Genomic DNA, 27,638 nt, shown 5'->3' with positions numbered 1-27,638 from the left:
ACAAAATCACCACAGTGACCAAATGGGCGGATATCCCATCAGCCACCCAGAGAGGGAGTGTTCTCACTTGAAAACACTAAGCCGATTGGCTCCAGATGTGTACGCATGCTCATTCACAGACACACAAACACACACACGCGCACACACACACAATTTTGTTTTTGAGTTTGCACAGCGGATGCAGAGAGGCAGACAAACAAAGACAGAAAAACAAGAACATAATGATACAAACAATATCGGTAGCATGCACCGACATAAAACACACACACACACACAGAGGTAGAGAAATTAAAGGCTAAGAAGATTTAGGAGTTAAAAATAGATAAGGCAGTAGTGAGGAGCACAGAGCAGCCTAGTATTGCCCCTAATGGCAGAGAATACCGATACACCTGTGCTACACCAGCACTGGCTGCAGGGCTGCTACATAATAAAACTCTAATTGTGAAAAGAAACAACGGGCAATAGAGATGAGCACCTGAAGAGGTGTTTGTTTTTCCATAGGCTAAACTCAATTTTGATTTATCTAGTTAAGTATTTATTTGAAGGCATAACAAGTCATGGGCTGGAGAATTAAACATGGATATCAAATGCTGCAAACAGCACAGAAACTGGTGTTTGTTCAGCTACCATATGAGTATACTCAGGAGGACACACATACACACAGATTATAAAACTGCATGGCTCAACGCAGGCTTAGAGCTCGCCGTACGTTAATCTGGCCCATTGATAAGACCTGCTGAGCTGATTCCTGCTCCCACATTTTGCTTAATACATAGAAACTGACACAAATGTATACAGATTAGGCATGCATGCACACCTAAGTCCAGTATGTAATCTCATCAATTAACATTAGCAACACAAATAGTTTAGCATCAGCTTTGAAGTGAAAATGTTTTTAAAACCCTATAGAACAGACAATGTTTTGGTGTTGAAAATGACATGCTGTGTTAATGTTTTATGACATGCATATGATCATACAGTGGCTTAACTTGCCAAGGATTTTTATTTGGTAATGAGGGATATTTGACTCAGTGACTGTTAAATCAAAAGGTAATTCAGGAAATTCAACCGAGTGCCGTGATTCAACCTGCGAGAATTCTACACTAAAGTGTGTTTTCTTGATTAGTGCATAATGCTCAGCCTTCTCTTAAAGTTGCTCTGACAGTGCAGATGAATGGTTCAGATGTATATAAATATCAGCAGGAAAAAGTGTACCTCTCTCAAATGCACGTTCTCCAGCTGGGCTTCAGCCTCCTGTGCTGCCATGGTTATTATGCCTGTCCGCTGTCCCCGTCCCCAGTGTCCCTGACCTTGACCTTGGCTTTGGCCTTGAAGCATCTCTAACAGTCTCTGGATGCTCTCGTCCCGGGCGCCCAGCGTCTGCTTCTGAGAATCAATTCTCATCTCCATCTCTTCCATGGTCTTCCTCAGCAGGGATAGCTCCTTGGCCTGCCGCTCGTGCTCTGACTGCAGTTGGAAGAAGTTCTCCTCTGATGGAACCAGGGGAGGAGGTGAGGAAAAGCCGTCACACCCAGGCACCTGACAGGGACTACAAGGGTGAAGAGAACCAGAGCTGGGTACAATCCCGGGACCTTGGCTAGGACTGTAGAGAGGCTGATTTGGGCTGCTCCTCAGCCCACGCTGAAGGGTGTCAGCTGGGCTGATTCTTTGTGCGGCTACTGCAGTGTTACAGCCGTATCCAGGGCTGTGAATGATGATGTCAGCTTCCTGTTGCCTTGGATTGTAGGTGTTGGATGGGCTGGCTCTAGGGCTGCTCTTTGGTCCAGGACTCTGCAGGTTGCTGGGGCTTTGTCTGGGACTGTGGCCAGGGCTGAGTCCCCCTCTGAGGTCCTGGTCCATATGGAGCTCTCGATAGGAGTTCCCCTGCTGACGGTGCTGCTGGGAGCGACTGTTCATCTCTCTATGAGCCCTCAGCTCCTCCTGAAGCTCCTGAACTGTTAAAGGAAGCTGCTATAAAAGACAAAGTTCCCATTTATTCAATAATTAAATAAACATACCAATTATACATGAGCAAATCTGCACAACATGTGAAAACACACATATGTAAAGTATGGGACGGTATATGAAGACAGACCTTGTTTCTTCTGTTATTCCCAGGCTGCAGCAGAGAGAGACGATGTAAGACACAAAGACACATGAGAAGCCAAAAGTGAGACATGATAGGAACAAATAACCATTCGCTAGATTCATTTAGACATCTTAGTTCACAAAGCTCTTGGAGACTAGTTACACACTATGACCACAAGGGGTCGGGTTTTCTCCTCAAAGCACATGGAGAACACAAAAGCTCCTTTTGTGCTACTTGCAAGTAGAGCAACAGGATTGAGAAAGAGTTTCAAGTACGAAGGAATTCCATATAGAAATAAAAAATCAACTGATGTAAACAAATTTATGAATATTGTAAAATGACCTAAAGAGAGTCAGCATCCATATTTTCAAATTAACAGTAAGTTTACTCCTCCCAAGTTCAAAAGTTTCTGAAGTTGTGAGTATATCATAACAGACTGCAACACAGAGACAGAAAGAAAACAAAAAGTTGTGTCTTTGTGAATTGATTTGATCTTCTTTCTCTTCTTATCATTACTATTAACAAAAATCCTGTATTCATTTCATATAATTGTCCAAGATTTGACTTTTAGGTTGATACCTTGAAAACCTTTAAACATAGTTCAGCTAAAATCAATAGAACAACTGGGGGAACCTTTATAGGCTCATAAATATATTTTTTAATTCTTCACGATAAAGAATGGAAATGCATCTAAAACCTTGGCAGGGCTTAACCTGGAACTTAAAATAAATTCTGTGTGTTTAAACAAAATTTGCTGAACTTGACTCATAACCGTAAGGCTGCGGAGGTTCTCCGCTGCAATGACTAACCAATACGCCAATATATTTACCATTTTAACAACTAACCGCTAAATGTCCGTGTGTTGCTGGGGGCAACCAATTTCTTTTGACATTCCTGCTTTTGCAGAACACAAGGCAAAAGAACACAGAATATATTATGTTTGTTTACTTTTATAGCTTCCTGGTTTTCGATTGGAAATTCAATCAGTGCTTAAAAAGACAAATGAAATTGTAACTGTGCGGAAAACAAAAAGTATAGTATAAATAAACACACACACACAAACAGCAACTTACAAAATTCAGACAATGATTTATCAGAAAGTTAAATTACAATCTTCTAATCAGTGTGAAGGTGTTACTTATTTTACTCAGTTATTCTAAGCTCTTTTTTCCAGTCCAGAAGGTGCATGGAGCCAAGGACACGGAGTGGAGACGTAGGAGGCAGCCGAGGGTGAACACAGATAATCAATGCAACAACAAGCATTGAATATTAAGTCGGAGTGGGAGGAGAGCCCTACACACAAACACGTACACAACCAAGATACAAATACACACATGCAACTGCGCACGCACACAAACACGCAGCCGACGCAAACATAAGCAAAACAGGCAGATGGTTAGGGGACAAAACTGGTCACTGCTGCTGAGAGAAGAGGTGACATTCCTTATGCTAATAACAAAGTTCTCATGCCAGACTGAACTCTTTCCACAGTCTCTCAAAGAGCAAAGAAGGAAAGAAAGAAAATATCCAGGGGAAATGAAGAAAAAAGGTGGAAAGTGACAGGCTGAAAGAAGGGAGGGGAGACGGCGGCGATACGGGAGATTAGCAAGCTTAAGAATAACATCTTCCCTGTGATACAGCTGCTTTTTTTCTCTAAAAGCAGGGTTTTTTTAAAATAAGTCTTTTTCACATTTTACATGTTATATTTTATGTGGGCTGTGAGCCTTATGAGTTATAGTAAAGGTCAAGAGGGAGAGACAAAAAGAGGAATTTCATAACTAGTCAGGACTGAAAACTGTGATGAGGTAAAGCTTAATTAGGTGTGTGCATCAGTAGCTGCTCGGGGACAGCGCAAGTAAGAGTAAGACAGAACAAGGCGACAGGTTTTTTAAAGTTATTATTGCGCTCACGAGAAAAATACTGTACAAATTAAAAATCAGGGCGTGATCAAGCCCAAAGGTTTGCTCCAGCAAACAGCTAATGAGCATTTTCTTTATATTAACTTCTACGAGCTTCACTTGAGGGCAGGGTGCTGCAGCGTGACTTGTGCAAATAACACAGTCTGCTTTATTTTATAAAGTTTGCTGCTTTCGAAATGAGAAGAATGTGTGTATGCGTGTGTAGGTGTGCGTGTATGTGTCACAGTGTCCTCACACTCTGTGACAATGTGCGATGAAAAAAGCTATAAATATGAATGCAGAGGTGGCTCCTTGGTTACAAGAAGGAGGAGTCAGATGGGAGACATGGAAGATATGATCAAGGTTTTTGCATGCTTGGTTAAAAGAACAATACAAAAATTTGGGAGTGGAGTTGCTAAAGCGGTTTCTTAGCGTGAGAGACTCTAGATGAGTTTCATGTTGAATACAACGACTTTTAAGGTGTTTCCATCAGAAAAACAGACACGTGAAGGGAAAAAAAGCTTAAAAAGCAAATGGAGATACTGTCAGGATGAAAAACACAAAGAATTCAGATAAAGGGATAATAGATACGATCCAGTAGCTGTTCAGTGAGGCAGACAAATGGATAATGCCTCGAACTGAATGGACCACACTCCAGGGACAGGTGACACAGGACAGGACTAGTCACTGTCTCTTCAGGAGTAGATGTGAGGGTTTTAGAAACTTGGAGTGGATGCCACTAGTGCACGTTCCCATGGTAACACAGGGAGCCTCGCAAACATCATTATAAATGAACTGCACAGACGCCTTTCAGTGCAACCTTGAAGTCAGAAACAAAAGGTATGAAGTGAAGTGAGGGGCATGATATGCAGAGGAAATGGGTGGGTCAGCACAAAGAGCCTGAATGGAGTGTGCGAGCAGACACTCCATTCAGGCTTTTTTAAAGAGTGTCATTTTAAAGAACTAAGACCTCAGTTAATCCATGTTAGCAGGTCAACCAGTGTTAAATAATTACCTAATAAGAAAGCTCGAGTAACCTTGGCCAAAAGAGGATGTGACTGAGGCATGGCATTTAATTCATGGGACCCCTGTCTGGTTTTGTGGCTTAAATAAGGTCATGCTACAAACTTAGCATCCCCAGATTCATGCAGTTAAGTTAAAGCTAGCTGGCTAACCTGTGCTTGTCACCCTGCTAACGTCACAGCTAAATGACCTGACAAAGGGTCAAATCTGACCTGGCCTGACATTTAGTGATCCAGCCCACTTAGGATTAGAGTTTGACACCCCTGCATCACAGCTAACAAATTATAAAATGCTAGTTTCCTACCTTGCCAAATGACTTCAGCAGCTAATATGACCCAAGCTTATGTAATATGTTAAACAGTGTTGAATTTAGCCAATACTGAATTATGTAACAGTACAAACCAAAGATTTAAGTAAAAATTGCTTTCTACAGTACGAGCTGTGGGCGATGGAAGGCAGGGGCAATTAGCCAACACATCAGTGTAGACCTGTGTCATGTATGTCTCCATTGCTGATTTGGCAAGTGCTAACACTAGCCACAAGCAAGACTGGCAGACGTTCGCCATCAATAACAGCAACAGTTTTATGGGTGTTACACTGAGAACCTTTAATGTGAAGTAACAGTATCACACAGTTGTGTTTAGTGGAGAAAATGTCTGTTTTTTTTATGCAGCTATTTTTGAAACAAGCTCACCTGCAAATCTTCTTGGTTTGTCCTGTGCTGGTCTTTCACAATGGAGCTCCTCACTCCCTCCTCTCGCCTCACGCCCTTTTCTCTCTTTACATCTGGGCTCCAAAAGTTGACGCTGTTCATGCTGGGGCCTGTCCTTCCATCCCTACCTCCTTCCAGTTCTCTTCGCAGGTTGTTGTTCTCTCTCTGCAGATCCCTCAGCTGAGAATGGAGATCAAATGTGGAAATCTCTCCACGTCCAGTCGAATTCATTATCTGTGTGAGTCTTCCAGACTGCCGCCGTAAACTAGAAGTCCCTCCAGAAAGAAAACTCTGGTCTCCACAAGGATCTGACAAGTGATGCATCCCAGAAGATGTGATGTTTGGGCTGCTTCCCGTAGCTGTCGTCCGGCCAGTGTAGGAGGAGCGGCTGGTACTTCTACCTAGTGTCATGGTGCCTTTGGGGTACCCACCAGAGGGTTCCAAGGACTCCCGCTCACTGGGATACATAGTACCTGATGTGGCATATGCAGCACTCAAAGACTGAATATTCTCCATAGACAAGGTTTTACCCCCTGGTGCTGTCGCTGAACCACGCGTTGACCCTTTGCCTGCTTCTGGCTCAGCTTTGATTTTTGAACCTGGCCTTGACGCTGACCCTTGTCCCCCAGTCAGTTTAGATGGTGTTGCAGGCACACCTCCTGACACAGAGCCTGGTTCTAACCCTGAACGGGCCCCTGGTGCTGAGCTTACAGCCTGTTTGCCTTTCCCGTGTTTAGGGGACCTTGAGAAACGTGAATGAGATGAGTTGCCATCGGTGTGCCCACTACCTTTTGCAGCAGCAGAAAGCTTGCTCTGTGTGGGCTTGGCTCTAATATTTAAAGGCATCTTTTTTTTTTTACATGGCAAAATACAACATCTGAAAAGAAACTGTTAAAGCTGAGAATATGCTCATGTCCTTTGTGGATAACAGAGTAAGTAAAGGCCACGTACTGGCCTCTCAGTTTTCACCTGTCCATGGCTGATTGTTTAGGGCTTGAGGCTGACTTTTATTTAGTCCTATTTGAGGAAAGCAGCAGTCACTGTTGGCAGCAGGTCTCCCAGACACACAGGTCAGTGGTCTTGTAATTTCAGCTACAGTGCAGGACATCATGGATTCTAAAAAGGTGAAAGTGAGACAAATCATTTAAAACCAATTTGATTTGGCAGTTAAAGGTTGCATCAACACAAGCAGCTGTACAACCTAAATAAAATTACACCAATGATTTAAATCAAGAACTACCTAATCAACACCAAGCATTAGAAGCAACACCTATATAACAAACAATACTGTCAACTGTACTTCTGGTCACAGCCAGGCTGATGTAATTCATGGTTTGTGGTAATTATTTAATGAACATTTTAAAGAAATTAAACATTTAATTCCCCAGAGAACCTTTTACACAAAGGTACAGGATTAGTGTGCTTCTTCAGGAAAAGAGTTCGGACCAAAGTGCTTTACAACTTGACTTACAATTGCTAAAGTACTCCCTAATCCTCGCTCTTCCTTATTAGGGGAGAGTGACAATGTGAGGACAGGAAAGAAATGTCTCTAAGCAGACTGCACATTAGTGGTGCAGTATACTACAGGCTACTTCTACACTCTCGCTCATTATATTTAGAAAACCTCCCACAGTCTCAGTCACCACAGTAGATGGTGAAAGAATATTAAAAAAAAGGAAGAAGATGGACCAGTATGACCATTTCAGCACCATGGACAGCACTAACTCTAGTTATTGCAAAGTACTGGGATTCTAACCTGCAGGGAAAACAAAATTGTGTAATCTGCAGTGAACATAGGAAAATGCAACAATTTTTACCAACTGTCCCTCAGGTGCAATTGCAAATTTGTCATTATGCTTTGCTAGGCTGTCGACATACCTGTACCTCAGGCTCCAGCTAAAACTGGAGAGAAATAGACACCGTAGTACATGTTAAAACTATATCCATATCAAAGTAAGTGCACCCCAGCATCATCCTAGTCCACAATGGGGGCCTGTCTGCAAATCTGCAGAGGCAAATCCACATCATAATCCCTCCTCTAATCCATGAGGATTGGGTGCTGGGACTCACTACACAGGATTCAACTGAGCGATTGGCTAAGTGTTCTTGTCAGTCATAACATAGCTGTCAATCCCTTATCCACTGTGGAGACAATGAAGTTAGCGTCATGAACCTTCAGTGGTACCCATTTGTGTGTACTTCTGGTATATCAGTGGAGGAATGTGGCCAATAATTAGTAAATATTGTTATTCTATTAATTAGATATTCTAATAAAATTACAAACAGGCTCTAAACAATTCTAAATTCTACTCAAGGTAGCTTGGTAAGCTACTATTATAAGCTTTGCCCTTTTGCATTATTCGCATTAAGATGGAGGTATCACAAGTCACTGGTCCATATTCATGGAGACGCGCCAAGTTTACGCAGCTGCACGCTCCCACGTCAAACCATAGCGGCAGAATGAGAAAGGACAGATGAAGGAAGAGCGGAATTCTGAAATAAAGTAGACAACGCCTCACTTCATTTCGGTCCACAAGCCGCTGCACTTACTTCTGAGTTTGCAGCCAGCTGTTGCTGCGAAGAGAAAAGTCGAATCACCGCCCAAACTGCAACGGCATAGATCGGTTGTTCCGGATGATAATTTACAATCCTTTGGAAGGCTTTTCCTGGAGCTCAACATCCTGCCACCTCAATGGAAAAACTACCGAGCAGACCTAACCGTATTCCATGCGTGGCACGAGTAAAACTGTCGCTGTGCATGTGATTGGGCAGCCTCGACAGAGACGGAGCATAATTCTACTATGACCACCGCATGACGGATTAGTTTCTTGCTCGTATGCACACGGCTACATGAGTTCGGACTCGTACCTTACATAATAATTAATCTGCCGCTAAAACTAAAAGCACACAGTTTAATTTGTTGAAATAATGTTTTCATGTTGGATTTATTTATTTTTTAATAATTCGACAAAGTCCAGGCGCGCACCCAAATGTTTGCCCGAGCTTACCGTACAGGTACCTCTCCATCACTGTAAAGTCCCATCAGTACCCTGTCCGACCTCGGCGCAGGCTCCATGATCTCAGCAGCTCAGCTCATGACCTGTACTGCCATCGGGTCCGCGTGGGCGCGCTCTCCCAGCTGGCGCGTGCGCGACGAAGCGCCGTGGTGGGGCAGCGCGAAGAGCCATGATTGGGTGGTTTCCTGTTTTTCATATACCTATGAATCATGAATTGGGAATGGTACTTGGAAGGTATTACGCAAAGCCAAAGCTCTGAAATTCCCTTTACTACACAGCAGCTGGAACTTAATACTGTTGGGTTTTTTAAACAAAAGAGCCCACACAGACAAAAGTGAGTTTGCTTGAAGTAGATGTAGAAACATAATTTAAGATCACACCATGTGATTGGGTAAAACCGGGCTATTCTGGAATACAAATGTGGTGACTTGTGACAGTGCAGTTAGGAGCTCTTTGAAGTGTATCGGGGAAGTGCAGCTGTTCGGCACGATCCTATTTTGCATTCAACAGACCATAAACCAGAAATTACAGTGAGTAACTATAACTGTATTTGGTCCTGGTTTCGGTCTCAGAAAAGAGATCCCGCCAAGCTAGAGTACCGAGACGATGAAAACATGACATGATTTTGTTTTCTCATTAAACAAACAGAAAAAATAGATCATTTAAGTAGGTGATAATGAAGTCCTTAGTGATCTGTAACCTGCAACAAGTGCTGGTTTCATTTCCTCCCTTAACATAACAGAAGAGAAGTAAAATTCTGTAGACGGCGGAGTGCTCAGTGTTGCTGGTATTTATGAAATCAAGCCACTCAAGGGAAATCAAGTCAAGCTGTCTTATATCGTTGCTTTAGTTAATGTTGCAACCCAAACGTGAATGTGGTCTGAAGACAAATATTATATTTGATAAGCAGTACACCAAAGTGTGTGCATTCACGCAAGCCTATAGCAGATATGCCATGGGATTGTGTCGCCCACGCATCGTGATTGCATAAAAAGTAATGAATGACTTTAAGCGTGTGGAGCAAAGTACATATAATAAAATGGGTAAATTACAGGTTAAGATGCTAAACAAACGCAATCAAAAGTTCTTCCGTCTGACAAAATTTAACGGAAAGGAAAGCTGATATTATTTTCTGCAAATACAAATACAGGTGTTGTAAACCACTGGATTCGGCAAAGGAAAATAAAACAAATCAGGAAAATTTAAGCTAATACATCCAAATGATCATAATAACAATAACAACAAATAACGTCCCAGAGAAACCAATTTTTAAATAAAACAACAGAGGAATAAGAACAATATATATAACATATATATGGAAGAGTTAATAAAATTATAACACCAACCAAATGTATGTGACAGCATGTTAATGGAAGGTCAAGTTTGTTAATATTTAGCGATATGAAGGAGGAAGATCTTTGAAATCATGATTGTCTCTGCTAGCATGTAAAAGTAGGTTATATAAAACTTTCACTCATGTTGTTGTCATAAAATTTGAGGTTATCTGATGACAACGCCATTCTCATTTGATTCCAGAAAAGGGGTTGAGCACATGGGTGATGGGGCCATGACAACACAGACTTTCTGCACAATCGTTTTCTCAGCTGAAGGTACTTCAGTTTGGGAAAAATCTTATCCATCAGAACCAGCACAGCTACGTCCACCTTTTCGAGACAGAATTAGGGATAATTTTAGGATTGTGGGTTAAGTTACAAAATTTGTGAAAATATACAGGCTGATTTTACTACTTTACCTTCTCATCCAGAAGCCTCTGTTGAACCATGAAGAAGGCCTGGCGGATCACACCATTCACATTTCCGTTAACACCTCTGGACAGCACAAAAATGGTTTTCACACTCCTGTATACTGCATTATGAAGATTCTCTATACATGACAGCCCAGGAATCCAGTCCCTTTCTTCTAAGCATAGACAAAACCTCCTGTGACCAGAGTTCTCCAGATTGACAGTTAACTCGTTGTAAACCCAGTCCCTCACAGCCTGGTTACTGGTGTCAAACACCACAAAGGCATCATATTGATAATGCGAATCGGTCCCAGCTATCTGGGAGTAGCCTTTGTGTCCAGCCCAGAGCACTTGCAGGCAATACCACATATCCCAGCCATAGAGGTGCTTCAGTAAAGGAAGAACAGTAAACACCAGAGTCATAAATGAACAGGCAACAAAGGCTACACTACCATATATGTCCTGGCAAGAACGCTGGTCCATGGACAGTATGCTCTCACCCTGCTGAGACTCTGGGAATTCACACCGTACATCTGTGGTCAGATAAGGAATGTGTACCGGTGTAGTACTCAAGAAGTCAGCAAGCCAGGAGGTATTGCAGTCACATTTGAAGGGGTTGGCATGCAGGGTGAGATTCTCAAGGCGAGTGCCATTTTTAAAGAGGACAGGAAGATGCTCCCGGTTCAACTCTTTGATCTGATTGTGACTGAGATACAAATGTTTTAGGGACTTTGCGTTATTAAAGAAATCTTCAGGAATATAACTGAGCCGATTGTGACTGAGGTCCAGGAAGGTAAAATTGACCCCAAATATTACTGCATAATTTGGCAGTTTGTAAAGGAAGTTGTGATTCAGGTTCAGATAATGTAAACTGGTAAGTGCAGAGATGTTTAGCCATGGGAAATAGTTTAGAGAATTGCTGCTGACGATGAGAGCCCTAAGGCTACTTGGGAGGTTACTCAGCACTTCAGATGAGAGCGATTTTAAATGGTTGTTGGAGATGTCCAGGTAGGTTAGATTTGTCAGGTTCTGGAAGAAATTAGTGTACTTGTTGTTGTCAGAGTCCCACATGATGTTCAGGTGATTTCCAGAGAAGTCAAAGTACTTCAAAGAATTGCAAATCAGCCTTTGGTTGATTCGCATCCCAATAGCATTGTTTGCCAGACTTAGAGCTTCCAATTGATTCAAATTTTCAAGGAACTCAAAACGATGGCCCATGCCCCTCATATTGAAATGAAAGTCATTGTTACTGATATCTAATATCTTCAGAGATGAATTAAGTTCCCTGAAAGCATCATTATAATAAAGATCAAGCCTATTGTAAGACAAATTAAGAAACTCTAAATGTGTCATACCTTCAAACACCCCACCCCTCAGTGCCTGGTTCATGTAATTGAAGGAAAGGTCTAAACAAACGGCATTCTCCATGCCTGAAACCACATGTTTGTTAAGGTACACAATATCATTCTGAGACAGGTCAAATGTCAGCTTATCTTTGCAATGAAAATTTCTCAAGTCCCACAGTGATGTAATTACTGGAAATCTTTTGTCCAGAACATCTGCTCGGTGCTGGAAGCCCGATAGTGTTGGGATATTTGTCACACTGTCTTCTAACATTTCCAAAGCATTTAATGGGTCTGTTTCCCATACACTGTTTCTAGATGTGACGTCTCTATCCATTAGAGTGAGAGGTTGATTATGAAGAGAGCCTGCATACAGGTTTACATCCACAATCCCAGGTCGTGAAATTGAGCTGCACTCAAGGAAATTAAGCATGTTCTGGGAGAGGTCAACAGAAGTTAGAGAGGGTAACTGTTTGAGAAATGTCATATTAAAAGTGTTAATGAAATTCATTCTCAGCTCTATAACTCTTAGACTTTTTAACTTGGAGAGGACTTCAACGCTTTCACCAGAAAATTTTAGGAAAAAGTTGCCACTCAGAAGAAGATATTGCAGATCAGACATGTTGTTAAAATATGGGGAAAGATTAAGTTCTGGAAAAGTCTTCAGTGGTTCATAGTTATAGATAAGGCTCAGCCACTTGACCCCTGTTAGCTCTTTAAAGAAGGTCCCATTTTGCATAGCATGTGCCAGGAGGTTGTCAGAGAGGTCCAATATTTTCAGTTTCTTCAATGGTCTGAAAAGGTCCTTTGGAAATGTTTTCAGAGAGTTTCCCCTCAAACTTAGGATGGTAATGGAGCTGTTTTCAGAATAAAAGGAGTTTGAATGTAGCTTTAGAGACTGATTATGTGGGCATGGAAAGCAGGGCCTTGCAGCATGGTCACAACGTTGGCAATTCCACTCCAAATTTAAGTCCTCCAGGGCAGTCATTTTGAAAAATGCTTTTTCTAAGACTTCTGTGATTGTATTCTCTCTTAAATCCAGACTCTCCAGTGAGAGTGGCAGTCCTTTAGGGATAGCTGTCAAATTATTATACCCTAATGTGAGGTTTTTGAGTTTGGGGAGCTCTTGAAAAACCTTTTCACTGATGTAAAAGGACTGGTTGCACGGGTTTGCATAAAAGCAGTTCTTGCTGAGGAAGAGCTTTTCGAGATGTGGAGTCTTTAGAGGGTAGATAATGTTGAAGATCTGATTGTTCTCTAGATGAAGAACTTCCAGGCTCGCTGGTAACCATGGTATGTAGGCAAGACTGTTTCCTGACAAATCCAGATGTTTCAGTGTTAGTAGGGGCTTGAAAGCATACCTGGAGATTTTCACTCTGCAAGACCTGTCTTCCAGAGCTCTCGGACTGCCCGGCTGACAGTTGCCCGATAACTTTAGAGTATGCAGATTTGGGACACCTGTGAAAGCATGCGGCCATACTCGGTTTATCTTAGTCCGGCTTAAATCTATGTAAGCTACAGATGTAGCCTTAATGAAGGGGACGTGCTTGAGTGGTCTGTCACTGCAGTCAACTTTAGTTTCATTCAGATTGGTGTCACATGGTAAAAATTTTGTATTTATGGTCTTCACCAGTGGAAAAAGCTGGCTTAGGATGAGGATATTTTTCACCAGAGCCTGAAAAAAAAAGTCAACAAAATTAAATTCAGTTGCTTACAACAAGTTTGAGGATACCATATAATATACATAATAAAATATTAACACCACCTGCATCCTACAGTACAGTGCAAAAGTCTTGGACAACCCCTCATTTCTTTACATTTTGCTTCCAAGGATAATGAAATAACAGATTCATAACTGACAACTTAACAAAGAACCAATTTCATGGCAAAGAAAACACGTATAAAATAGTATTTTTGCATCAACGGGGTGATTCTCTGAGAGCCATTAAGTAAAAAACTGACTTATCCCTGTGTGTCCTTAAAACATTTAAAGGAACAGGACAAAAGAAGAAGTGGTACAGTGTCTGAAAGTCATACCCTTTAGAAATATGGGGGTGTCAAGTAGCCATTCTTTAGTTAGGAAAGCAGGGAGAAAAGGCTGAGGTATGCCAGATTACACAAGAACTGGGCTGAAAATCACTGAAATGACAAGAAAGCTTGTCTAAGAGAGTTCAGAGTGAGAGAAAAAGATTGACTCGTACAAGCGCGGTTTTAAACAATGAGGTGGCTCAAGACTTACACACAGTACCATAAACCTAAAAGAGCCTTATCAGGTGGTTTACACGTACTTAAATCTTTACACTGCGAGTTCAGACTTCCTAAAATGAAATATGACTTTCAAACAGAATATAATGAAAAGTCACTTACCACAGCGCGTGAAGTATGCATCGTGCTCGTAAGAGCACAGGTTATAAGAGGATGACTGTGCTCACACAAGAAGCAGTTTTCATTATGCAGAAGTGAAAGCAGGTGGTCAGGCATAAAGCAGTCTGATGCAAACCATGTGACCTCTTAAACGCACAAGGGAGATAAACCCCCCCCCCAAAACTTCACAAAAGAATATTTGTCCCATGACAATCACTTCTGAATTCAATAGCCACATTTTATCACTTCATAGGGGGTTTCCTATTGGTGGAAAAAAAACTGAAAGACTTCCTCAAGTAGCTAGAACTTCTGTTAAAAAGAAATGACATTCGATTTCAGTACTAGTTTCAGGAATGCTCTCAATCAGTAACATGTAAAAATTCAAACACCACGGTGAGTTCACAATTACTTTATTAGGTGAATGAAATCAAAACGATTTAAAAAGACTGAATATGAAATAAGTTGCCTAAAGTGATTTGACTTTAACAAAAGCAACACGATGTAAAGCCCTTGACTTTACGGATTGTAAAGATTACATAAAGTAATAACAATCAATAAAATGTTTGTCAATCAAAAGTGTTTTGTTAAAACTTACTGGACATCCAGTGGAAACCACCACACCCACAGAAAGATTACAAGTAAAGCAGAGTTTAGACAAAGTGCCTTCTGGTGGGAGAGCACTTTTAATGCTTTGGCTTAAGTTTGAACTTCACACTGTCCTTGAAACAGGAACGTAACATCCCTTACACAAAGTGTCACTCTATCCTTTCATGGCAGCAACAGCAACATAATCACTATACGGTGTTTTTATCTGAAATGTATCATCACAGACTCAGGTGTTGAATTATCCACAGAGCGATATTCATAAAGCCATCTGATTCAGCATCCACCTTGGAAAGAGAGTGGTTGTTCCCTGGGTACCACAGTAACCTAAGCAACACAAACCAGAGCATTACTGAATGAACAACAGACAAAAATAAGACTCCAGTTATCCCATTTATATCAGGCATAAGCAATAAAACACGTTACTCAGGAGGCCGCTTACCGAACTGGAACCTGCTTTGCTTTGAGTGCTTTGTAATATTCGACTCCTTGCTTGTTAGGTACACGCTTGTCATCTTCTCCTATGGTCAGCAGTACCGGCGTCTTTACCTAGATCAGAAAACACCTTTCATGCTTCATTGTCCAACAACACTTACAAAGACATATCCACAAACCCAAGAGATTTTCAAGGTTATACCTGTGCAACATGCCTAATAGGGGACTTATTCAGCATCTGCTCCCAAACAGCAGGGTCAGGCAGACAGTCTGTACTGTAGTTATAGCCAGCCTCAACCATGCACCTGCAGAAAAAAAAGGAACACAAATATGACTGCTTGACTGCGCCATTTTCTGTTCCTCTTGTATTTGTGTACATTTTGAACACTTCCCTCCAAGCTGATATCATTACAAGCTATAAATTGTAACGATATTTGGTTAATGTTCGTTTTTAATCTTGGCATGATGTGAAAAATGTCCGATCTGGAAGTTCAAAAGCACTTCCTCTGTTGTGTTAGAGTAGTGTAATGTAAGCTGTTGGCATTTTCATGTGACACTAATATGAGAGATCTTTGAAAACATACTGATCCCCCTTTTTTTTCTTGCTCCATGTTTGCAATATATCAAAGGATATTAGATTTGCTATAAGTGCACTTTTATTTAATTGGATTTACAATTACAGGATCAGTCCCCAGTAATTTTTCAATGTCTTTGGCTTTATTGCCCATTCTTACTTCCAGCTGTCGTAACTGAATAGAAGGAGTGTCGCTGCTAAAATGCCACAGTTATGCGGTTGCGTATGAGTTCCCTAAAAATATGCATAAACAAATGTGGGCAAAAGTGTGAGAATGTGCATGACAAGACCTACCAGTCTGGTATGTCTGTGCTGCCAATCATGGAGGCCAAGTTGATGACAGGGTTGCGAGCCACACAAGCCTTGTAGAATTCTGGGTACTGTCCGATCAGATGACAGGCCAGGAAACCCCCGTGAGAGCCTCCACAAACTGCCACTTTCTGCACGTTGAGGTCGTTACTTTTCAGCACACTTTCAACTGCAAACTGGTGGCGACAAAAGCAGAGAACAAATGTAAAACATTTCAAAGACACATGGACCAAGCAAAAATAAAAGTAGGAGGAGAGAAGAAGGCAAAAGGAGGGAAAACTGAACTGGTGTTATGAGCTGTGAGCTTTAAACAGAATGTATTGCAAACACTAAATATTGAAACCAATTAACTCAGTCATGTAAACAAAGCTATCACCATGCAGCAAACAACTGGATGCATGTAAAGATATTCAAAACCATGACATGAAAAATATTGTGAGAGTTAGGGACACTTACTTGAACATCTTTGACATCCTGGCTGCCAACATTGCCCAGCAGTGAGAGGATATTGTCCTGGCCGTATCCAATGGAGCCACGATAGTTCACTAAAAGTATAAAGCAAACGAGGGGTATTGGGATATCCATGTACTGACAATAACTGTGATATGTAAATAATGTAATATGGTAAAGTGACATGGTTATTTTTTTAATCTTGCAATAATAAAACCATTAGTGCTGGATATTTTTGTTTGTAGCAAGTGGGAGTACTACAGAAATGACTGGACACAAAATCCAGATTACAGACTTTTCTAATATATAAAAAACTATATTGCCAACCAAAGAGGCCTTCCATCTATAAATATATCACCAGAACTAAGTTTAATATAAACATATGAAATCACTTTTTGTTTATCAAATTCTCTAAAATAAGAGGCAACTGCTTAGACTTGTGTTAAGTACATTAATGCATATGTTTTGCCTTATATACATGGTGACCAATTATGGCTACATGTGTAGTCACCCCACAAGTGCCCATTTTGAGCCAGGAAAAACCCTGAATTTGCTGTTCCAAGCCCCAGTCCAAATATTAAAGAGAAAGAGAATCATTCATGTTTTCATAGTCTAAATTAAAGTAATTTAGGGACGACTGTTCTCTTAGCAGGTCTAGTTACTTCACATTCTTATAAGAACTTACCCAGTAATACAGCAAAGCCCATTTTGCACAGCACAGCAACGGAAAGACCCCACTCAGCCACTATCACTGAGTGAGGGCCACCTAGTGAGATAAATATTGAGTTTGTGTTAAAAACTATTGCCTGAGTGTTTGAAACCATAGTTCAAGTGAGGTATGAAAGTAATATGCATGTAGAGTTACAGTATTTACAGTATTACTTCTGCATGGACTACAAGCTGTGTCATAAAAGACTATTCTTGGGTATCAGAATAGCGCACTATCGTCATAGCAACCACAATCTTATCAGCAATAGCTCTCGACTGAAAGGAAACAAATCCCAAAACAGATTCAATCCTAAAAGTAAATCCAAAATGGATTAGTATCACAGGGTTATTACTTTCAAATGTAGCTGTATTTCATGTATGTTATTAATACAGAGCATTTACAATATTGATTCTGCTTTTCTGGTATATTTCTCTAAGTAAACATTGCACAACAACTGATAAATACTCCCATTTTTGTCTCTGTACTGAAAACAAATAATGGTTTAAAAATCAAAATTAAAGAAACAAACCATGAGGAATGACGATAAGAGGCAGCTTCACTCCATCCTTAACCTCCTTTGGTTTGATCAGCAAAGCATCAAAATCAAGGCCCGCTAGAATAGCAAGATTTAAGAGAAGTTTGTGAGCCTTTCTGACATAAAAAAGACAAAACAGTTTTTAGAGGTGTAAACCCAAATATTATAAATATTCAAGAAATATTTACCAACTTAAAGTAAGCATTCCCAAGCTAGTTTTATCCAGCATAGCAACATTGAAACTAATTGCACTGCTGGCATACTGATTACCAAAAAAAAGGACTGAACTTTAAGAGTTTGGCTCATTCGATTAAAAAAAAGGGACAAATACTACATTTAAAACAATCTCCAATGATTTCAGATTAGATGCTATTAACCATCTTACGATATTGACTGTTGTCTTGGTCTGGAGGAGGGGTGAAGGTCAAAATCTTCCAATCGATTTCTGGCAACGTCGGAGAGTCTTCCAGAGTAACCCAGACTACATCCTCCTCAGACTCCCTGCTTGGGAGGAAACCCACCATCTGTACAAAAGAAATGGCACTGATGTAAGTGACGCAGCCCCAGCTGTGTATACAGTATATGTGTGTGTGTGTGTGTGTGTGTGTGTGTGTGTGTGTGTGTGTGTGTGTGTTATTCTAAATAAAAATGCTGATCCTACCAGATTTGGAGGGCTGTTGGGAGAAGAGCAGTTCACCACCATCAGATCTCTCTCTATGTTCAGCAGACACCAGTTACCAACCTCAGACTCTAAAGGCAAACAATGATCACCATTAGAAACAGCTTAAAACACACACTGAAGTGGTTCTAGAACAATATAGATTATTATTAACTAACTAACCAATTACTTAAAAACCCTAAGTATATCTCGTGACTCACTTGCAGTCAGAGAGGTGATGCTCCCTGTGCTTATATCCACCATCAAGAGATCCTAAAAAGACCAAAAACATATGACAATAAAAAAATTTTTTTGCATACAAATGAAAAATTCTCAGTTATTTGCAAACTGTTAAATAACTGAAATATATATGAAAAAGGTGATATTAACCCTTAATGTGTATTTTTTCCCCTCACAATATCAAGAAATTTCCCAGACAGTAACTTTACCTTGAGGCTGCGCTGAGGGCAAGAAATAATAACACGCTGACTATCAGCTGACCAGCACTGAGGGGACAACTGACAACTGTAGATACCGGTAAAGCCATCTGCACAGCCAAACATTAATCGTTTTTTAATATAAATATATGCAGTTTTATATACAGAAAAAAAATGGTGACCACTATGTATTCCCTACCCTCTCCAGGTCGCTTCACGACATCCACCACCACCGAGGTCTTCTTAGTATACCAGTCATACTAGTATTAAAAGAGAAAAGCAAGAGCAAAGCCAATGAACAGAAATTTAAGGAAAGCTAATTTCATAAGAAGGGAAAGTTAGCACATTTGGTTGAAAAAAGGCCAGATTCAGTTTTACCATACACAGCCTGTTGCACTGCATGTGTGGTCCATAGACAGAACACTCTAGGTAGACAATTCGACACTGGTCCGGGCTAAGCCTGGGAGAGCACACTGCGCTGGTGCCTGATGAAAGCTGCTCTGATGGGCACAACAAACACATACATATGTACATGAACAACCTTTTACAGCTGGGTCCATAAAAACAATAGATTAAACATAAGTGGAACTGCATTTCTACTTAACTGGATATGATAACTTCAACTTAACTTGTGTTCATAAAATAGGTCTGAAGTGATAGAAATAACACAAATCCACTCACCACATTTCCCACCAGTAAGATCCACGTAGAACAAAGATGACCTGACAGAGAAAATGAAACATAAACGACTTACAGTATTAGCTTATGAGGGTATTTATTACTGATCAGCTGTGCAGTCTGACTTGATCGTTGTAAACTGTCATCACCTCCTGTTGGGGCAGTACTTGAGGCCAAGTCTGAAAGGCTCATGCCACCAGCCTACAAAAACCACACCTGTGTCACCTGGAGCCCAAAATGCCTGCAAATACAGAAACAGTGTGATACCAAGAGTAAAAGAGAGAAAGAACAAAATATTATGAGGATACTTGAAGAGTGTAAACATTAAAGAAAAGCATACACCAAATGGAAAAAAGAAAAAAAACTATTGTACTAACCTGCCCTGGTGAGATATCTTCAGGCACTCCTTCCAACACAGAAACATTGCTTCCCTCGATGTCCAAAACACAAAGCACAGGACAGCTCTTACTAACCAAAGTCTCTCCCCAGTCCTCATGGAAGACAAACTGCTCCCCCTGCAGGAAGAAGATGGGAAAATTTAAACTAACGAGGAAAAGAACTTAAGACCAGAATTAAACCTTTGAACTGTGAAAATATTTTCAGTTTCGGGAATATTAGCTCCATTCACTTTTACAGCCTCCTTTTTCTCAGTTCTCAAGGTCTCGTCCTCATCTCCAATAGAAGACAACTCTGGAGACTCAGTCTATAAGGAGAATATGGAACATAGAATGGTTAATACTTATTAACTACTAGTAATTTCTGTTATTTCACATTCAATTATACAGTGAATTAACTCTCTAGAGAGGAGACAGTAAACACACTCCACTGCAACTGCATAACAATCAGTATTGTTATGGGATTTTGCTTTTGAATAGCAAGGAAAAAGACCTATCTTTTAATAAGTTTACAATATTGTTTATGACTTAAAAGTAAGCTTTCTTTCAATGACATTCAACGACTTTTGAGAGTACTTTCATCTCTTTGGTGTGAGTGCAAATATGTCAAAGTCATTAGTTCATTTTTTTATTTTTCCAGAATCCAACATATATATCATGCTTTTTAATTTGTTTTAATACAAACAGACCTGGAAGAAAGATTCTGCTGTTGGTCTTTTTCTTTCTGCCACATATAAGAGGTGGGTCTCAGAGTGAGACCAAACCAAGCAGCCAAACTGGTCTAAGGATGAAAAATAACCCACACACAAAAGTTTCAATTTAAGATATTTAGGAAAAACAACAAACACCAAAGATTTTACAACAAGATGACTTACCATCTTCATAAACTTTGCCATGCTTCTTTAAGGCTGTCAGATCTATGCTCTTCACCTTGATGTTTTTACTCCAGATCTGAAAGGCCACAAGCAGGTAAGTAGAAGAACGTTAAAGTTAAAGTCCGATTTTTTCTAATGTAAGCTAACACACAGTTTTCCATGGTGTTGCCATGGAAAATAAGAGACCAACACAGTAGGAGAAATAAAATGCTAAAGTGGAACAAAGACAAATAAAGAGCAGGTGTGAAACTCAGTGCTGACACTGAGCCAGACACACACCTCCAGAAACTGTTTATCTTTTCCTTGAACCGTGCATTCTCTGACAACTGCCTTCATTTCACCAGAAGGAGAATCCTTACTTAGCACCCTGACAGGAGACACAAATGAGAATATACTGTTGTATCTGCTCAGAAAGTATGACAGGATTTGTAGCCAAACAATAGATCAAATATGAAAGTGATACATACTCTCCTTTGATCTCAGTGCAGTTTCCCGAGGCTCCAGAGTAGACCACTGACTTGTCATCGTGAAATACAATGTACTGCCTGCAAAACTTAACAGTCTCATTCCTCTCCAGATCCCGCTGGTTCCATTCTGCAGAAGAAAATAAACACATAAAAATATAATTAACGTGCATCATTACATGCAAATCTGACCGTGTTACGTGCAGCACATTAGGTGTACCTGTGTAAATGTTGCTGTATTTGCCTCCATACTGAGAAGTGATTACGGGTCCCACATCTGCTCTGGTCAAAGATGGATAGAGGCTGAGCTCTTTATAGAGCTTGGCAATTTCCTTCGCACTGGTTACCACCTGACAGCACACAGCAGAAAAACTCACATTACGTCTCAGTGACAGAAGCTGTCCAACAGCTAACAATGCCCTATTCATCTTGTTGCTTCGAGGCTAACCATCAGGGTAAAGTTTGTAGGCTATCACTCACACTATTTACCGCTAAAAAAGGAAACCAGATGTTAAACATATGTCAAAATAAAGCAACACCCATGCCTCCGACAAAGAAACCAATTAAAACAGTTTATTTGCTTCGAGTAGCATTTGTCCGATTTAACAGTATCCACATGACCAGGAACTTCCTGCAGAAGAAAACAACTGAATCACTGTCCGACTGCTAGCTTGACTCGGAAGCTGGCTAACGTTAGTCAGTTATTACAAAAAAATCGTGACAGCGTAATTACCGCCCGCAACACATTTGCACCTATTTAGTAACAGATTTGTGGACACAAAATCCACACATAATTAACGTCAGCCGTCAGTTCCACTTAAATCATACCTGTGACTCCATAATAGCAACGGTGTGTGTCGCTAGTCTGTAAATATCAACCAGTTAGCGGCACAAAGCATGAAAGCGCCACTACAAAGCGAGCCATAAAGTACACGTTACCGCTTCCTGCTGCCCCTTATAAAATAAAAAACTTGATAAACAGTTTCTGAATGAATCAAAGCATCGTTATTAAGTTAATGAATACATATTAATTTTAAACGAATAAAAGCACTCTAAAATGTGTTGCCGACAACTTAGAACGCTGTTCACTAAACAGAGGTGTTAAGCATATACTTTTATTTTGTAAAACAATTGCTATTGTGATACTTAACAGGAAGCAGCACACAGCAAGTAAGGAACTTTTTAGATGCCCACTTGCACTGTTAATACTGCTTTTACACTACTTTACATAGTGTTAAATTAAATATCTTAACTATCTAATTGTATATGATAAGAGAGAAACGTATATGGGGAAAATAGGTGATTACATAACTTTATGAGTAGTATTTATTTAATCCCTGTGTGCATGACAGCTACTGCTCTGGTCTTGTCAGTCAGCTGTGGTAGGTGGGGTCACAAAGAGCCAAGATGGCTGATTTTGAGGAGCCGCTGTCAGATGAAGAGAAGGTTTGGAGACTCTTTAATTCTTTGCTCAGCAACATTTTTCTCATTTATAAATGGGCTCACCTGTTATATATTTATGTGAAATTTGGAAAGAGAATGGTAGTTTTTGTTCTGATGTAGAAATTATAAACTTCTGTTTTAAGCTACCGTGAGCTAACTAGCCAACGCTAGTTCGAGCTTATACTTGGCTAGCAGCTACAGAAGCAAACATCCATTCATTGAGGGTTTAACCATTTTGGTGCTGAAAAAATGTTTAGAATAAAAATTAAATTAAAATAAAAGTATCACGACTAGTTTCCAAAATTAGTGTGACAATGTCCATGCCAGTGATAATCACAGAGAGGGCTGTGTGTTCCTCCTATAGCGTTCGCTAACATTAGCAGCTACCATTACTTTGCCTTCGATTTCTGGGTCAAACAGATTCAGTTGCAGCTCAAATACTTATGTTTGCATCACATGACTTAAGATCAGGATTCAGGTGCCTAGAGTTAAGATGAAGCCTGACGGTGTCACTATTCGCAACGCCAGTTAGAGGCATGCATTTCAGCATTGTCGTTCTTTGAGAAAGGGTAACTACTGTAGGGTAAGGCATCTGAACAGGAAGACAAAGTGGCGACAACATTCTTCTGATAACATCAATCTGTTGCCATTCAGGTAGGAAAACAAAGGGCGAGATGACATTTTGCTTACGAGGAACTGACAAGCAGTGTTTAAATTCAGTGCCCACTTCAAATGACAGTCTATCCTTTATTTAGTAAAACTTGCTCTCTGCTAGGTTAAAGTCTCGACTGTTGCAAAAGACATGGGAGCTTTAAAGTTACACTGACTTCTTCACAAGAAAAGCTAGCAACCTAATTCAAAATCAGTAACAAAATCGGTTGTTAATTGGAATGTTAAATTTGTTAAAATGTGGTTACTTACTTGAGCCAAAATGGCAAAAGCTACAAGAATGTTAGGAATTACCCCACAGATTGAAACCAAGTCACTGTACAGAATATTTGCCTTCAAAAGTGTCTAATAAATGCCAGAATGAGTACAACATGGGGGTTACAGACGCCAGGCTAATCAGACATTGACAAGTCTGGGTTTGGCAGTCGTTCCGATATTACAGACTTTGTACCAGGGAGGTGAGAGATTAAAGATCCAGTGGGTAATGACAGGAAAATGTGGGATTGCAGTGAACGAGTAGACCTCAGCAGAAATCCCCTCCTACTTTTCCCATGAAACAAAATGTTATTATATATTTTTTAAACTGTGTAAAATAGGTTTTCATTTACTCAAACATAAGATATTTTTGTCTATAAAATGGCAATAAATGAGAGAAAATCATGTTTTGTTTTGCTTAAAAAATACAACAAGCTTATTGCCTATTCCACATCACATGCTGTAATGTGAATTACCATGTATACAGACCTTGCAAAGGCCCATTCTGAGCCAGAAAAAGCCCTCATTACTTTGATGGCTGAATTAATTGGTGGCATTAAATTTTTGTCTGCAGGTCCGCATAGCCGCCAACTTTGTGACACATGCCCCCCCTGGAGAGTTCAATGAAGTCTTCAATGGTAAGAAGCAGATGTAGAAAGATGTCTTTGATAATATTACTGACTTATGTATTATACTTTGCTTCGAACAATAAGAATAACTTTCTGTCTCTTGAGAGATCTATCCAAACGTTGGTTTATTTTACTCTTTGTAGATGTGCGGCTTCTCCTCAGCAATGACAATCTTCTTAGGGAGGGGGCTTCACAGTAAGTGCTGCTTAGTTACGCATATTCAGGAAATAGGTTACAAAAGTTTCCATATGGGAAATTTTTCATTTCAGAGATGTTTGTCATTCCTTATATCTTTAAGGCACTTTTTTGAAATACATTTGATGCCATATTATTAATATATACTTTGTTTTTCTGCCGATTTTCTTCCTCCAGCTCCTTTGCCCAGTACAACATGGATCAATTTACACCTGCCAAGTTAGAGGGATATGATGAGCCGGTATGTTGGGACTTTTGAAATCATTCATTTCAATCGATCATTTTTTTGGGCTCCCCTGAAGAGTTAGTTGATCACGTTTTGATTCATCAGTTGATCATGAGAAAGATCTGAGTACTTCTGTGTGATGTGCATTTATTTCCAGCCCTAAAACAATTTTCTGATGAGCCCTAAATAATCAAACAAATATAAAACCAGCCAACTAAGGAAATCTTGGTTCGAGTGCAGTCGTTTTCATTTTAGGTGAGCAAATACGTGCAACAGGGTTATTCACTCTTTCTTATTCCTTCATTTAAGGTCCTGATCACAGAGCATGGTGACTTGGGTCAGGGACATTTCCTCGATCCTCGCAACTGTTTATCGTTCCGTTTCGACCACCTAAGAAAAGAAGTGAGCGACGTGCAACCATACGAAGGAGAGACAGCCCTGAGAAGTTGGAGAGATGCCTGTGATACTGCCCTTAGTGCCTATGTCAAAGAGCACTACCCTACTGGAGTCTGTACGGTAAGATGCATTTTAAAACAATATGGTCATTATAGACAACATTGCCTGCTGTTTACCTATAACGTCTATGTGTTGCAGGTATATGGGAAAACAGTTGATGGTCAGCAAACGATCATAGCCTGCATTGAAGGACATCAGTTTCAACCCAAAAACTTTTGGTATAGTGTACATCCTGAAAACAGCAGATAAAAAATGCATATGTGAATATATCTAAATATAATAGAATATTTTATTTTTCATAATGTGGCTCTGTCACAGAAATGCTTAGAAATATAGTCTTCTGGGTAAAGGGGGAATATTAGGTACTTATTCAGTGCTTTTTGCTTCCTGATGATCCTGTTTGTAACACAAGTCTTCTTTTATTTTCCCTGACAAAGGAATGGTCGCTGCAGGTCAGAGTGGAAGCTTACCATTGGTCAGTCCACTGCTCAGGTGGTAGGAGTATTGAAAATCCAGGTCAGTGTACACATTGTCATAAATAAGGAGAAATATTGTTGCAAAATATTGATTTGATAATGAACTTTTTTTTAATTGCAGGTGCACTATTATGAAGATGGGAATGTGCAACTGGTTAGCCACAAGGAGGTAGAAGACTCCATACCAGTGACTGTAAGTACAAATATTAGTCTGTGGGGGTGCTGATGTGTGTCAACAATGTGCATTGTAGTCGTCTGACTGTGACAGCTTTGTATGAAGACAAAAGACGTCTCTCACTTTTTTTTGACAGAATGAGATCCAGACAGCTAAGGAATTTGTTGACATTATTGAGAATGCAGAAAATGACTACCAGGTGAGCTAGCTTTTGCTACATGGTTTATGTACTGCCTTAAAAATAAGTGTTACCTGTAACATTTAGAATTTTTAAAAAAGGAAAAACATCACAACTGATGTTTGTTTCCCTTCTGCTTTTGCTCCCTCAGACTGCTATCAGTGAGAACTACCAGACCATGTCTGATACGACCTTTAAGGCCCTGCGTCGTCAGCTGCCTGTCACACGCACAAAGATTGATTGGAATAAGATTCTAAGTTACAAGATTGGCAAGGAGATGCAGAATGCTTAAAGCAAGGCCGGGGACTGACCAGGGAGATGCATGCTCCTGCTGGCCCACAACCCACCTGTACCTGCGCAAGGACTAACCAAAGCAAAACTATATCAATATGGGGCAAGGAAAAAAAACAACAAAAAATATATAACTAAAGGTGTCTGGACTGTTAGGCACAGATGTCTGTCTGTTTGCAGGAATGTTCAATTATGGAAATAATCGTGGTTTAGAGAAAATGGTTTGTTTGGACAGGGCTGTGCTCAGGACTGCAGCATTAGAGAAGTAAATTTCCTCAGCCGTCTAAGGATCACAGACCTTCTTAGAAGCTAGTATGAGAAGTTGTGTATATATTCTTATTCTTAGTAAAACTGATGTAGAACTATTACAGTTCTCAGCACACACAGAAGGAACCCGGATGCACAAAGCAGCTCAAGAGAGAAATCAAGCACACCATCACCTATCAGGGCCTTTGTTTTTCAGAGATTTTGTGTCATTGTGGTGCGATGAATTAGAACTCAAGTACATGAGTAAAATCAAAATATTGAGTAGCCATTATCTGCCGTGACAGTTTAACTGTCCAATACCAAGCTGGCAGTCTTTTTGAACGGACATGGGGCTTAGTTACACACTGCAAACACAACTGAAGCATATTTATTCCTGTTGCAAACATTTAAAAATGGCACAATCCTTAGCATAGCTCTGTTCCTGCACCTATGTGGTTGTCAGTATGTGTTACAGCCAAGGGAATGTTGTTTTCTGTTGTGATCCACGGATGTATGGTCTCTCCACCCATGCAAGCTATGACGACTGAAATTAGATAAAGCAACTTCTATGACGCTGCATCTGCAATACATTCTGTTCTTACTTTGGCAACACCCTCATTGCTGTACAGCTTTTCCTTTGTATAGAGGAAAACTTATATACTCACATTAACCAAGATTTATTTGCCAAAATCTCTTTCCTATGGTAAAGATCTCCATCTTCCCATCCACGTATGCAAATATCTATTTTAATACACAAGTTTTTGTTGGGAGTCTTCAAAAATTGCTCTGTTAACTGCAACAAACTGTTTGTGTAGTGGCCGGCGCCAAGTGGACAGAGAGCAGCTGCCACATGAGGCACGATCTTACTGTAAATAACTTCTGTAAGGCCACATCATACACTGTTTTGCATCACTTCTGAGTAGGCAGACTCCAGATCAGTTACTTGTTAGCTATATTATGTGCTGTGTCTAAACCTTACAATACAAAACTGTGTGCCGATCAGTGAACGTCAATACTGTACTGCCCCATTCTGTTCAAATAAAGAGATTGAACGTGACAGAGTTTTATTTCATTGTCTGCTCTTGAT

At 40.2% G+C, this 27,638-nt stretch overlaps 4 protein-coding genes across 7 annotated transcripts in view; 1 reads left to right on the top strand and 3 right to left on the bottom strand.

Moving 5' to 3' along the window:
• Positions 1-8,863, bottom strand: part of LOC120743932 (ERC protein 2-like) — a 152,791-nt gene extending 143,928 nt beyond the window's left edge. Inside the window, exons 1-4 of the mRNA XM_040047959.1 lie at positions 8,731-8,863; positions 5,705-6,838; positions 2,096-2,119; positions 1,216-1,971 (exon numbers count right to left, since the gene is read on the bottom strand). Coding sequence (XP_039903893.1) covers positions 1,216-1,971; positions 2,096-2,119; positions 5,705-6,568 — 1,644 coding nt within the window. The 5' untranslated portion in view covers positions 6,569-6,838; positions 8,731-8,863. The remainder of the gene's footprint in view (positions 1-1,215; positions 1,972-2,095; positions 2,120-5,704; positions 6,839-8,730) is intronic.
• A 739-nt stretch (positions 8,864-9,602) lies between these two features.
• tlr9 (toll-like receptor 9) lies at positions 9,603-14,539 on the bottom strand. Of its 2 annotated transcripts, XM_040047962.1 has the most exons (4): positions 14,194-14,539; positions 13,188-13,501; positions 10,493-10,568; positions 9,603-10,403 (listed from the first exon to the last, which is right to left on the bottom strand). In XM_040047962.1, the coding sequence occupies exons 1-4, from the start codon at positions 14,305-14,307 to the stop codon at positions 10,197-10,199; spliced, it is 711 nt and encodes a 236-aa protein (XP_039903896.1). In that variant the 5' UTR covers positions 14,308-14,539; the 3' UTR covers positions 9,603-10,196. The 2 variants fall into 2 exon arrangements, with proteins under 2 accessions (XP_039903896.1, XP_039903895.1); XM_040047961.1 differs by having other exon boundaries at positions 10,493-13,501.
• A 44-nt stretch (positions 14,540-14,583) lies between these two features.
• On the bottom strand, positions 14,584-22,270 carry apeh (acylaminoacyl-peptide hydrolase). 3 transcript variants are annotated; one of them, XM_040047965.1, is made up of 23 exons: positions 22,141-22,270; positions 21,533-21,662; positions 21,316-21,442; positions 21,128-21,215; positions 20,849-20,924; positions 20,663-20,754; positions 20,207-20,281; positions 19,956-20,093; positions 19,728-19,819; positions 19,582-19,622; positions 19,279-19,400; positions 19,100-19,160; positions 18,913-19,010; positions 18,685-18,736; positions 18,467-18,555; positions 18,191-18,329; positions 17,800-17,883; positions 17,247-17,327; positions 16,568-16,656; positions 16,097-16,287; positions 15,431-15,533; positions 15,236-15,342; positions 14,584-15,120 (listed from the first exon to the last, which is right to left on the bottom strand). In XM_040047965.1, the coding sequence occupies exons 1-23, from the start codon at positions 22,150-22,152 to the stop codon at positions 15,015-15,017; spliced, it is 2,193 nt and encodes a 730-aa protein (XP_039903899.1). In that variant the 5' UTR covers positions 22,153-22,270; the 3' UTR covers positions 14,584-15,014. The 3 variants fall into 3 exon arrangements, with proteins under 3 accessions (XP_039903899.1, XP_039903897.1, XP_039903898.1); XM_040047963.1 differs by lacking the exon at positions 22,141-22,270 and adding an exon at positions 21,793-22,057; XM_040047964.1 differs by lacking the exon at positions 22,141-22,270 and adding an exon at positions 21,802-22,056.
• Positions 22,271-22,629: 359 nt separating this feature from the next.
• capza1b (capping actin protein of muscle Z-line subunit alpha 1b) lies at positions 22,630-27,608 on the top strand. The gene is made up of 10 exons (XM_040047970.1): positions 22,630-22,758; positions 24,254-24,317; positions 24,452-24,503; positions 24,681-24,744; positions 25,039-25,245; positions 25,324-25,403; positions 25,623-25,701; positions 25,783-25,854; positions 25,973-26,035; positions 26,166-27,608. Exons 1-10 carry the CDS (start codon positions 22,720-22,722, stop codon positions 26,304-26,306), a joined length of 861 nt encoding a protein of 286 aa, XP_039903904.1. The 5' UTR covers positions 22,630-22,719; the 3' UTR covers positions 26,307-27,608.
• The last annotated feature ends 30 nt before the right edge of the window (positions 27,609-27,638 follow it).

Source organism: Simochromis diagramma, unplaced genomic scaffold (assembly GCF_900408965.1).
Source record: "Simochromis diagramma unplaced genomic scaffold, fSimDia1.1 OVJJ01000387.1, whole genome shotgun sequence".
NCBI classification, from domain to species: Eukaryota; Metazoa; Chordata; class Actinopteri; order Cichliformes; family Cichlidae; genus Simochromis; species Simochromis diagramma.
This window is presented reverse-complemented; position numbering and strand designations above follow the sequence as displayed.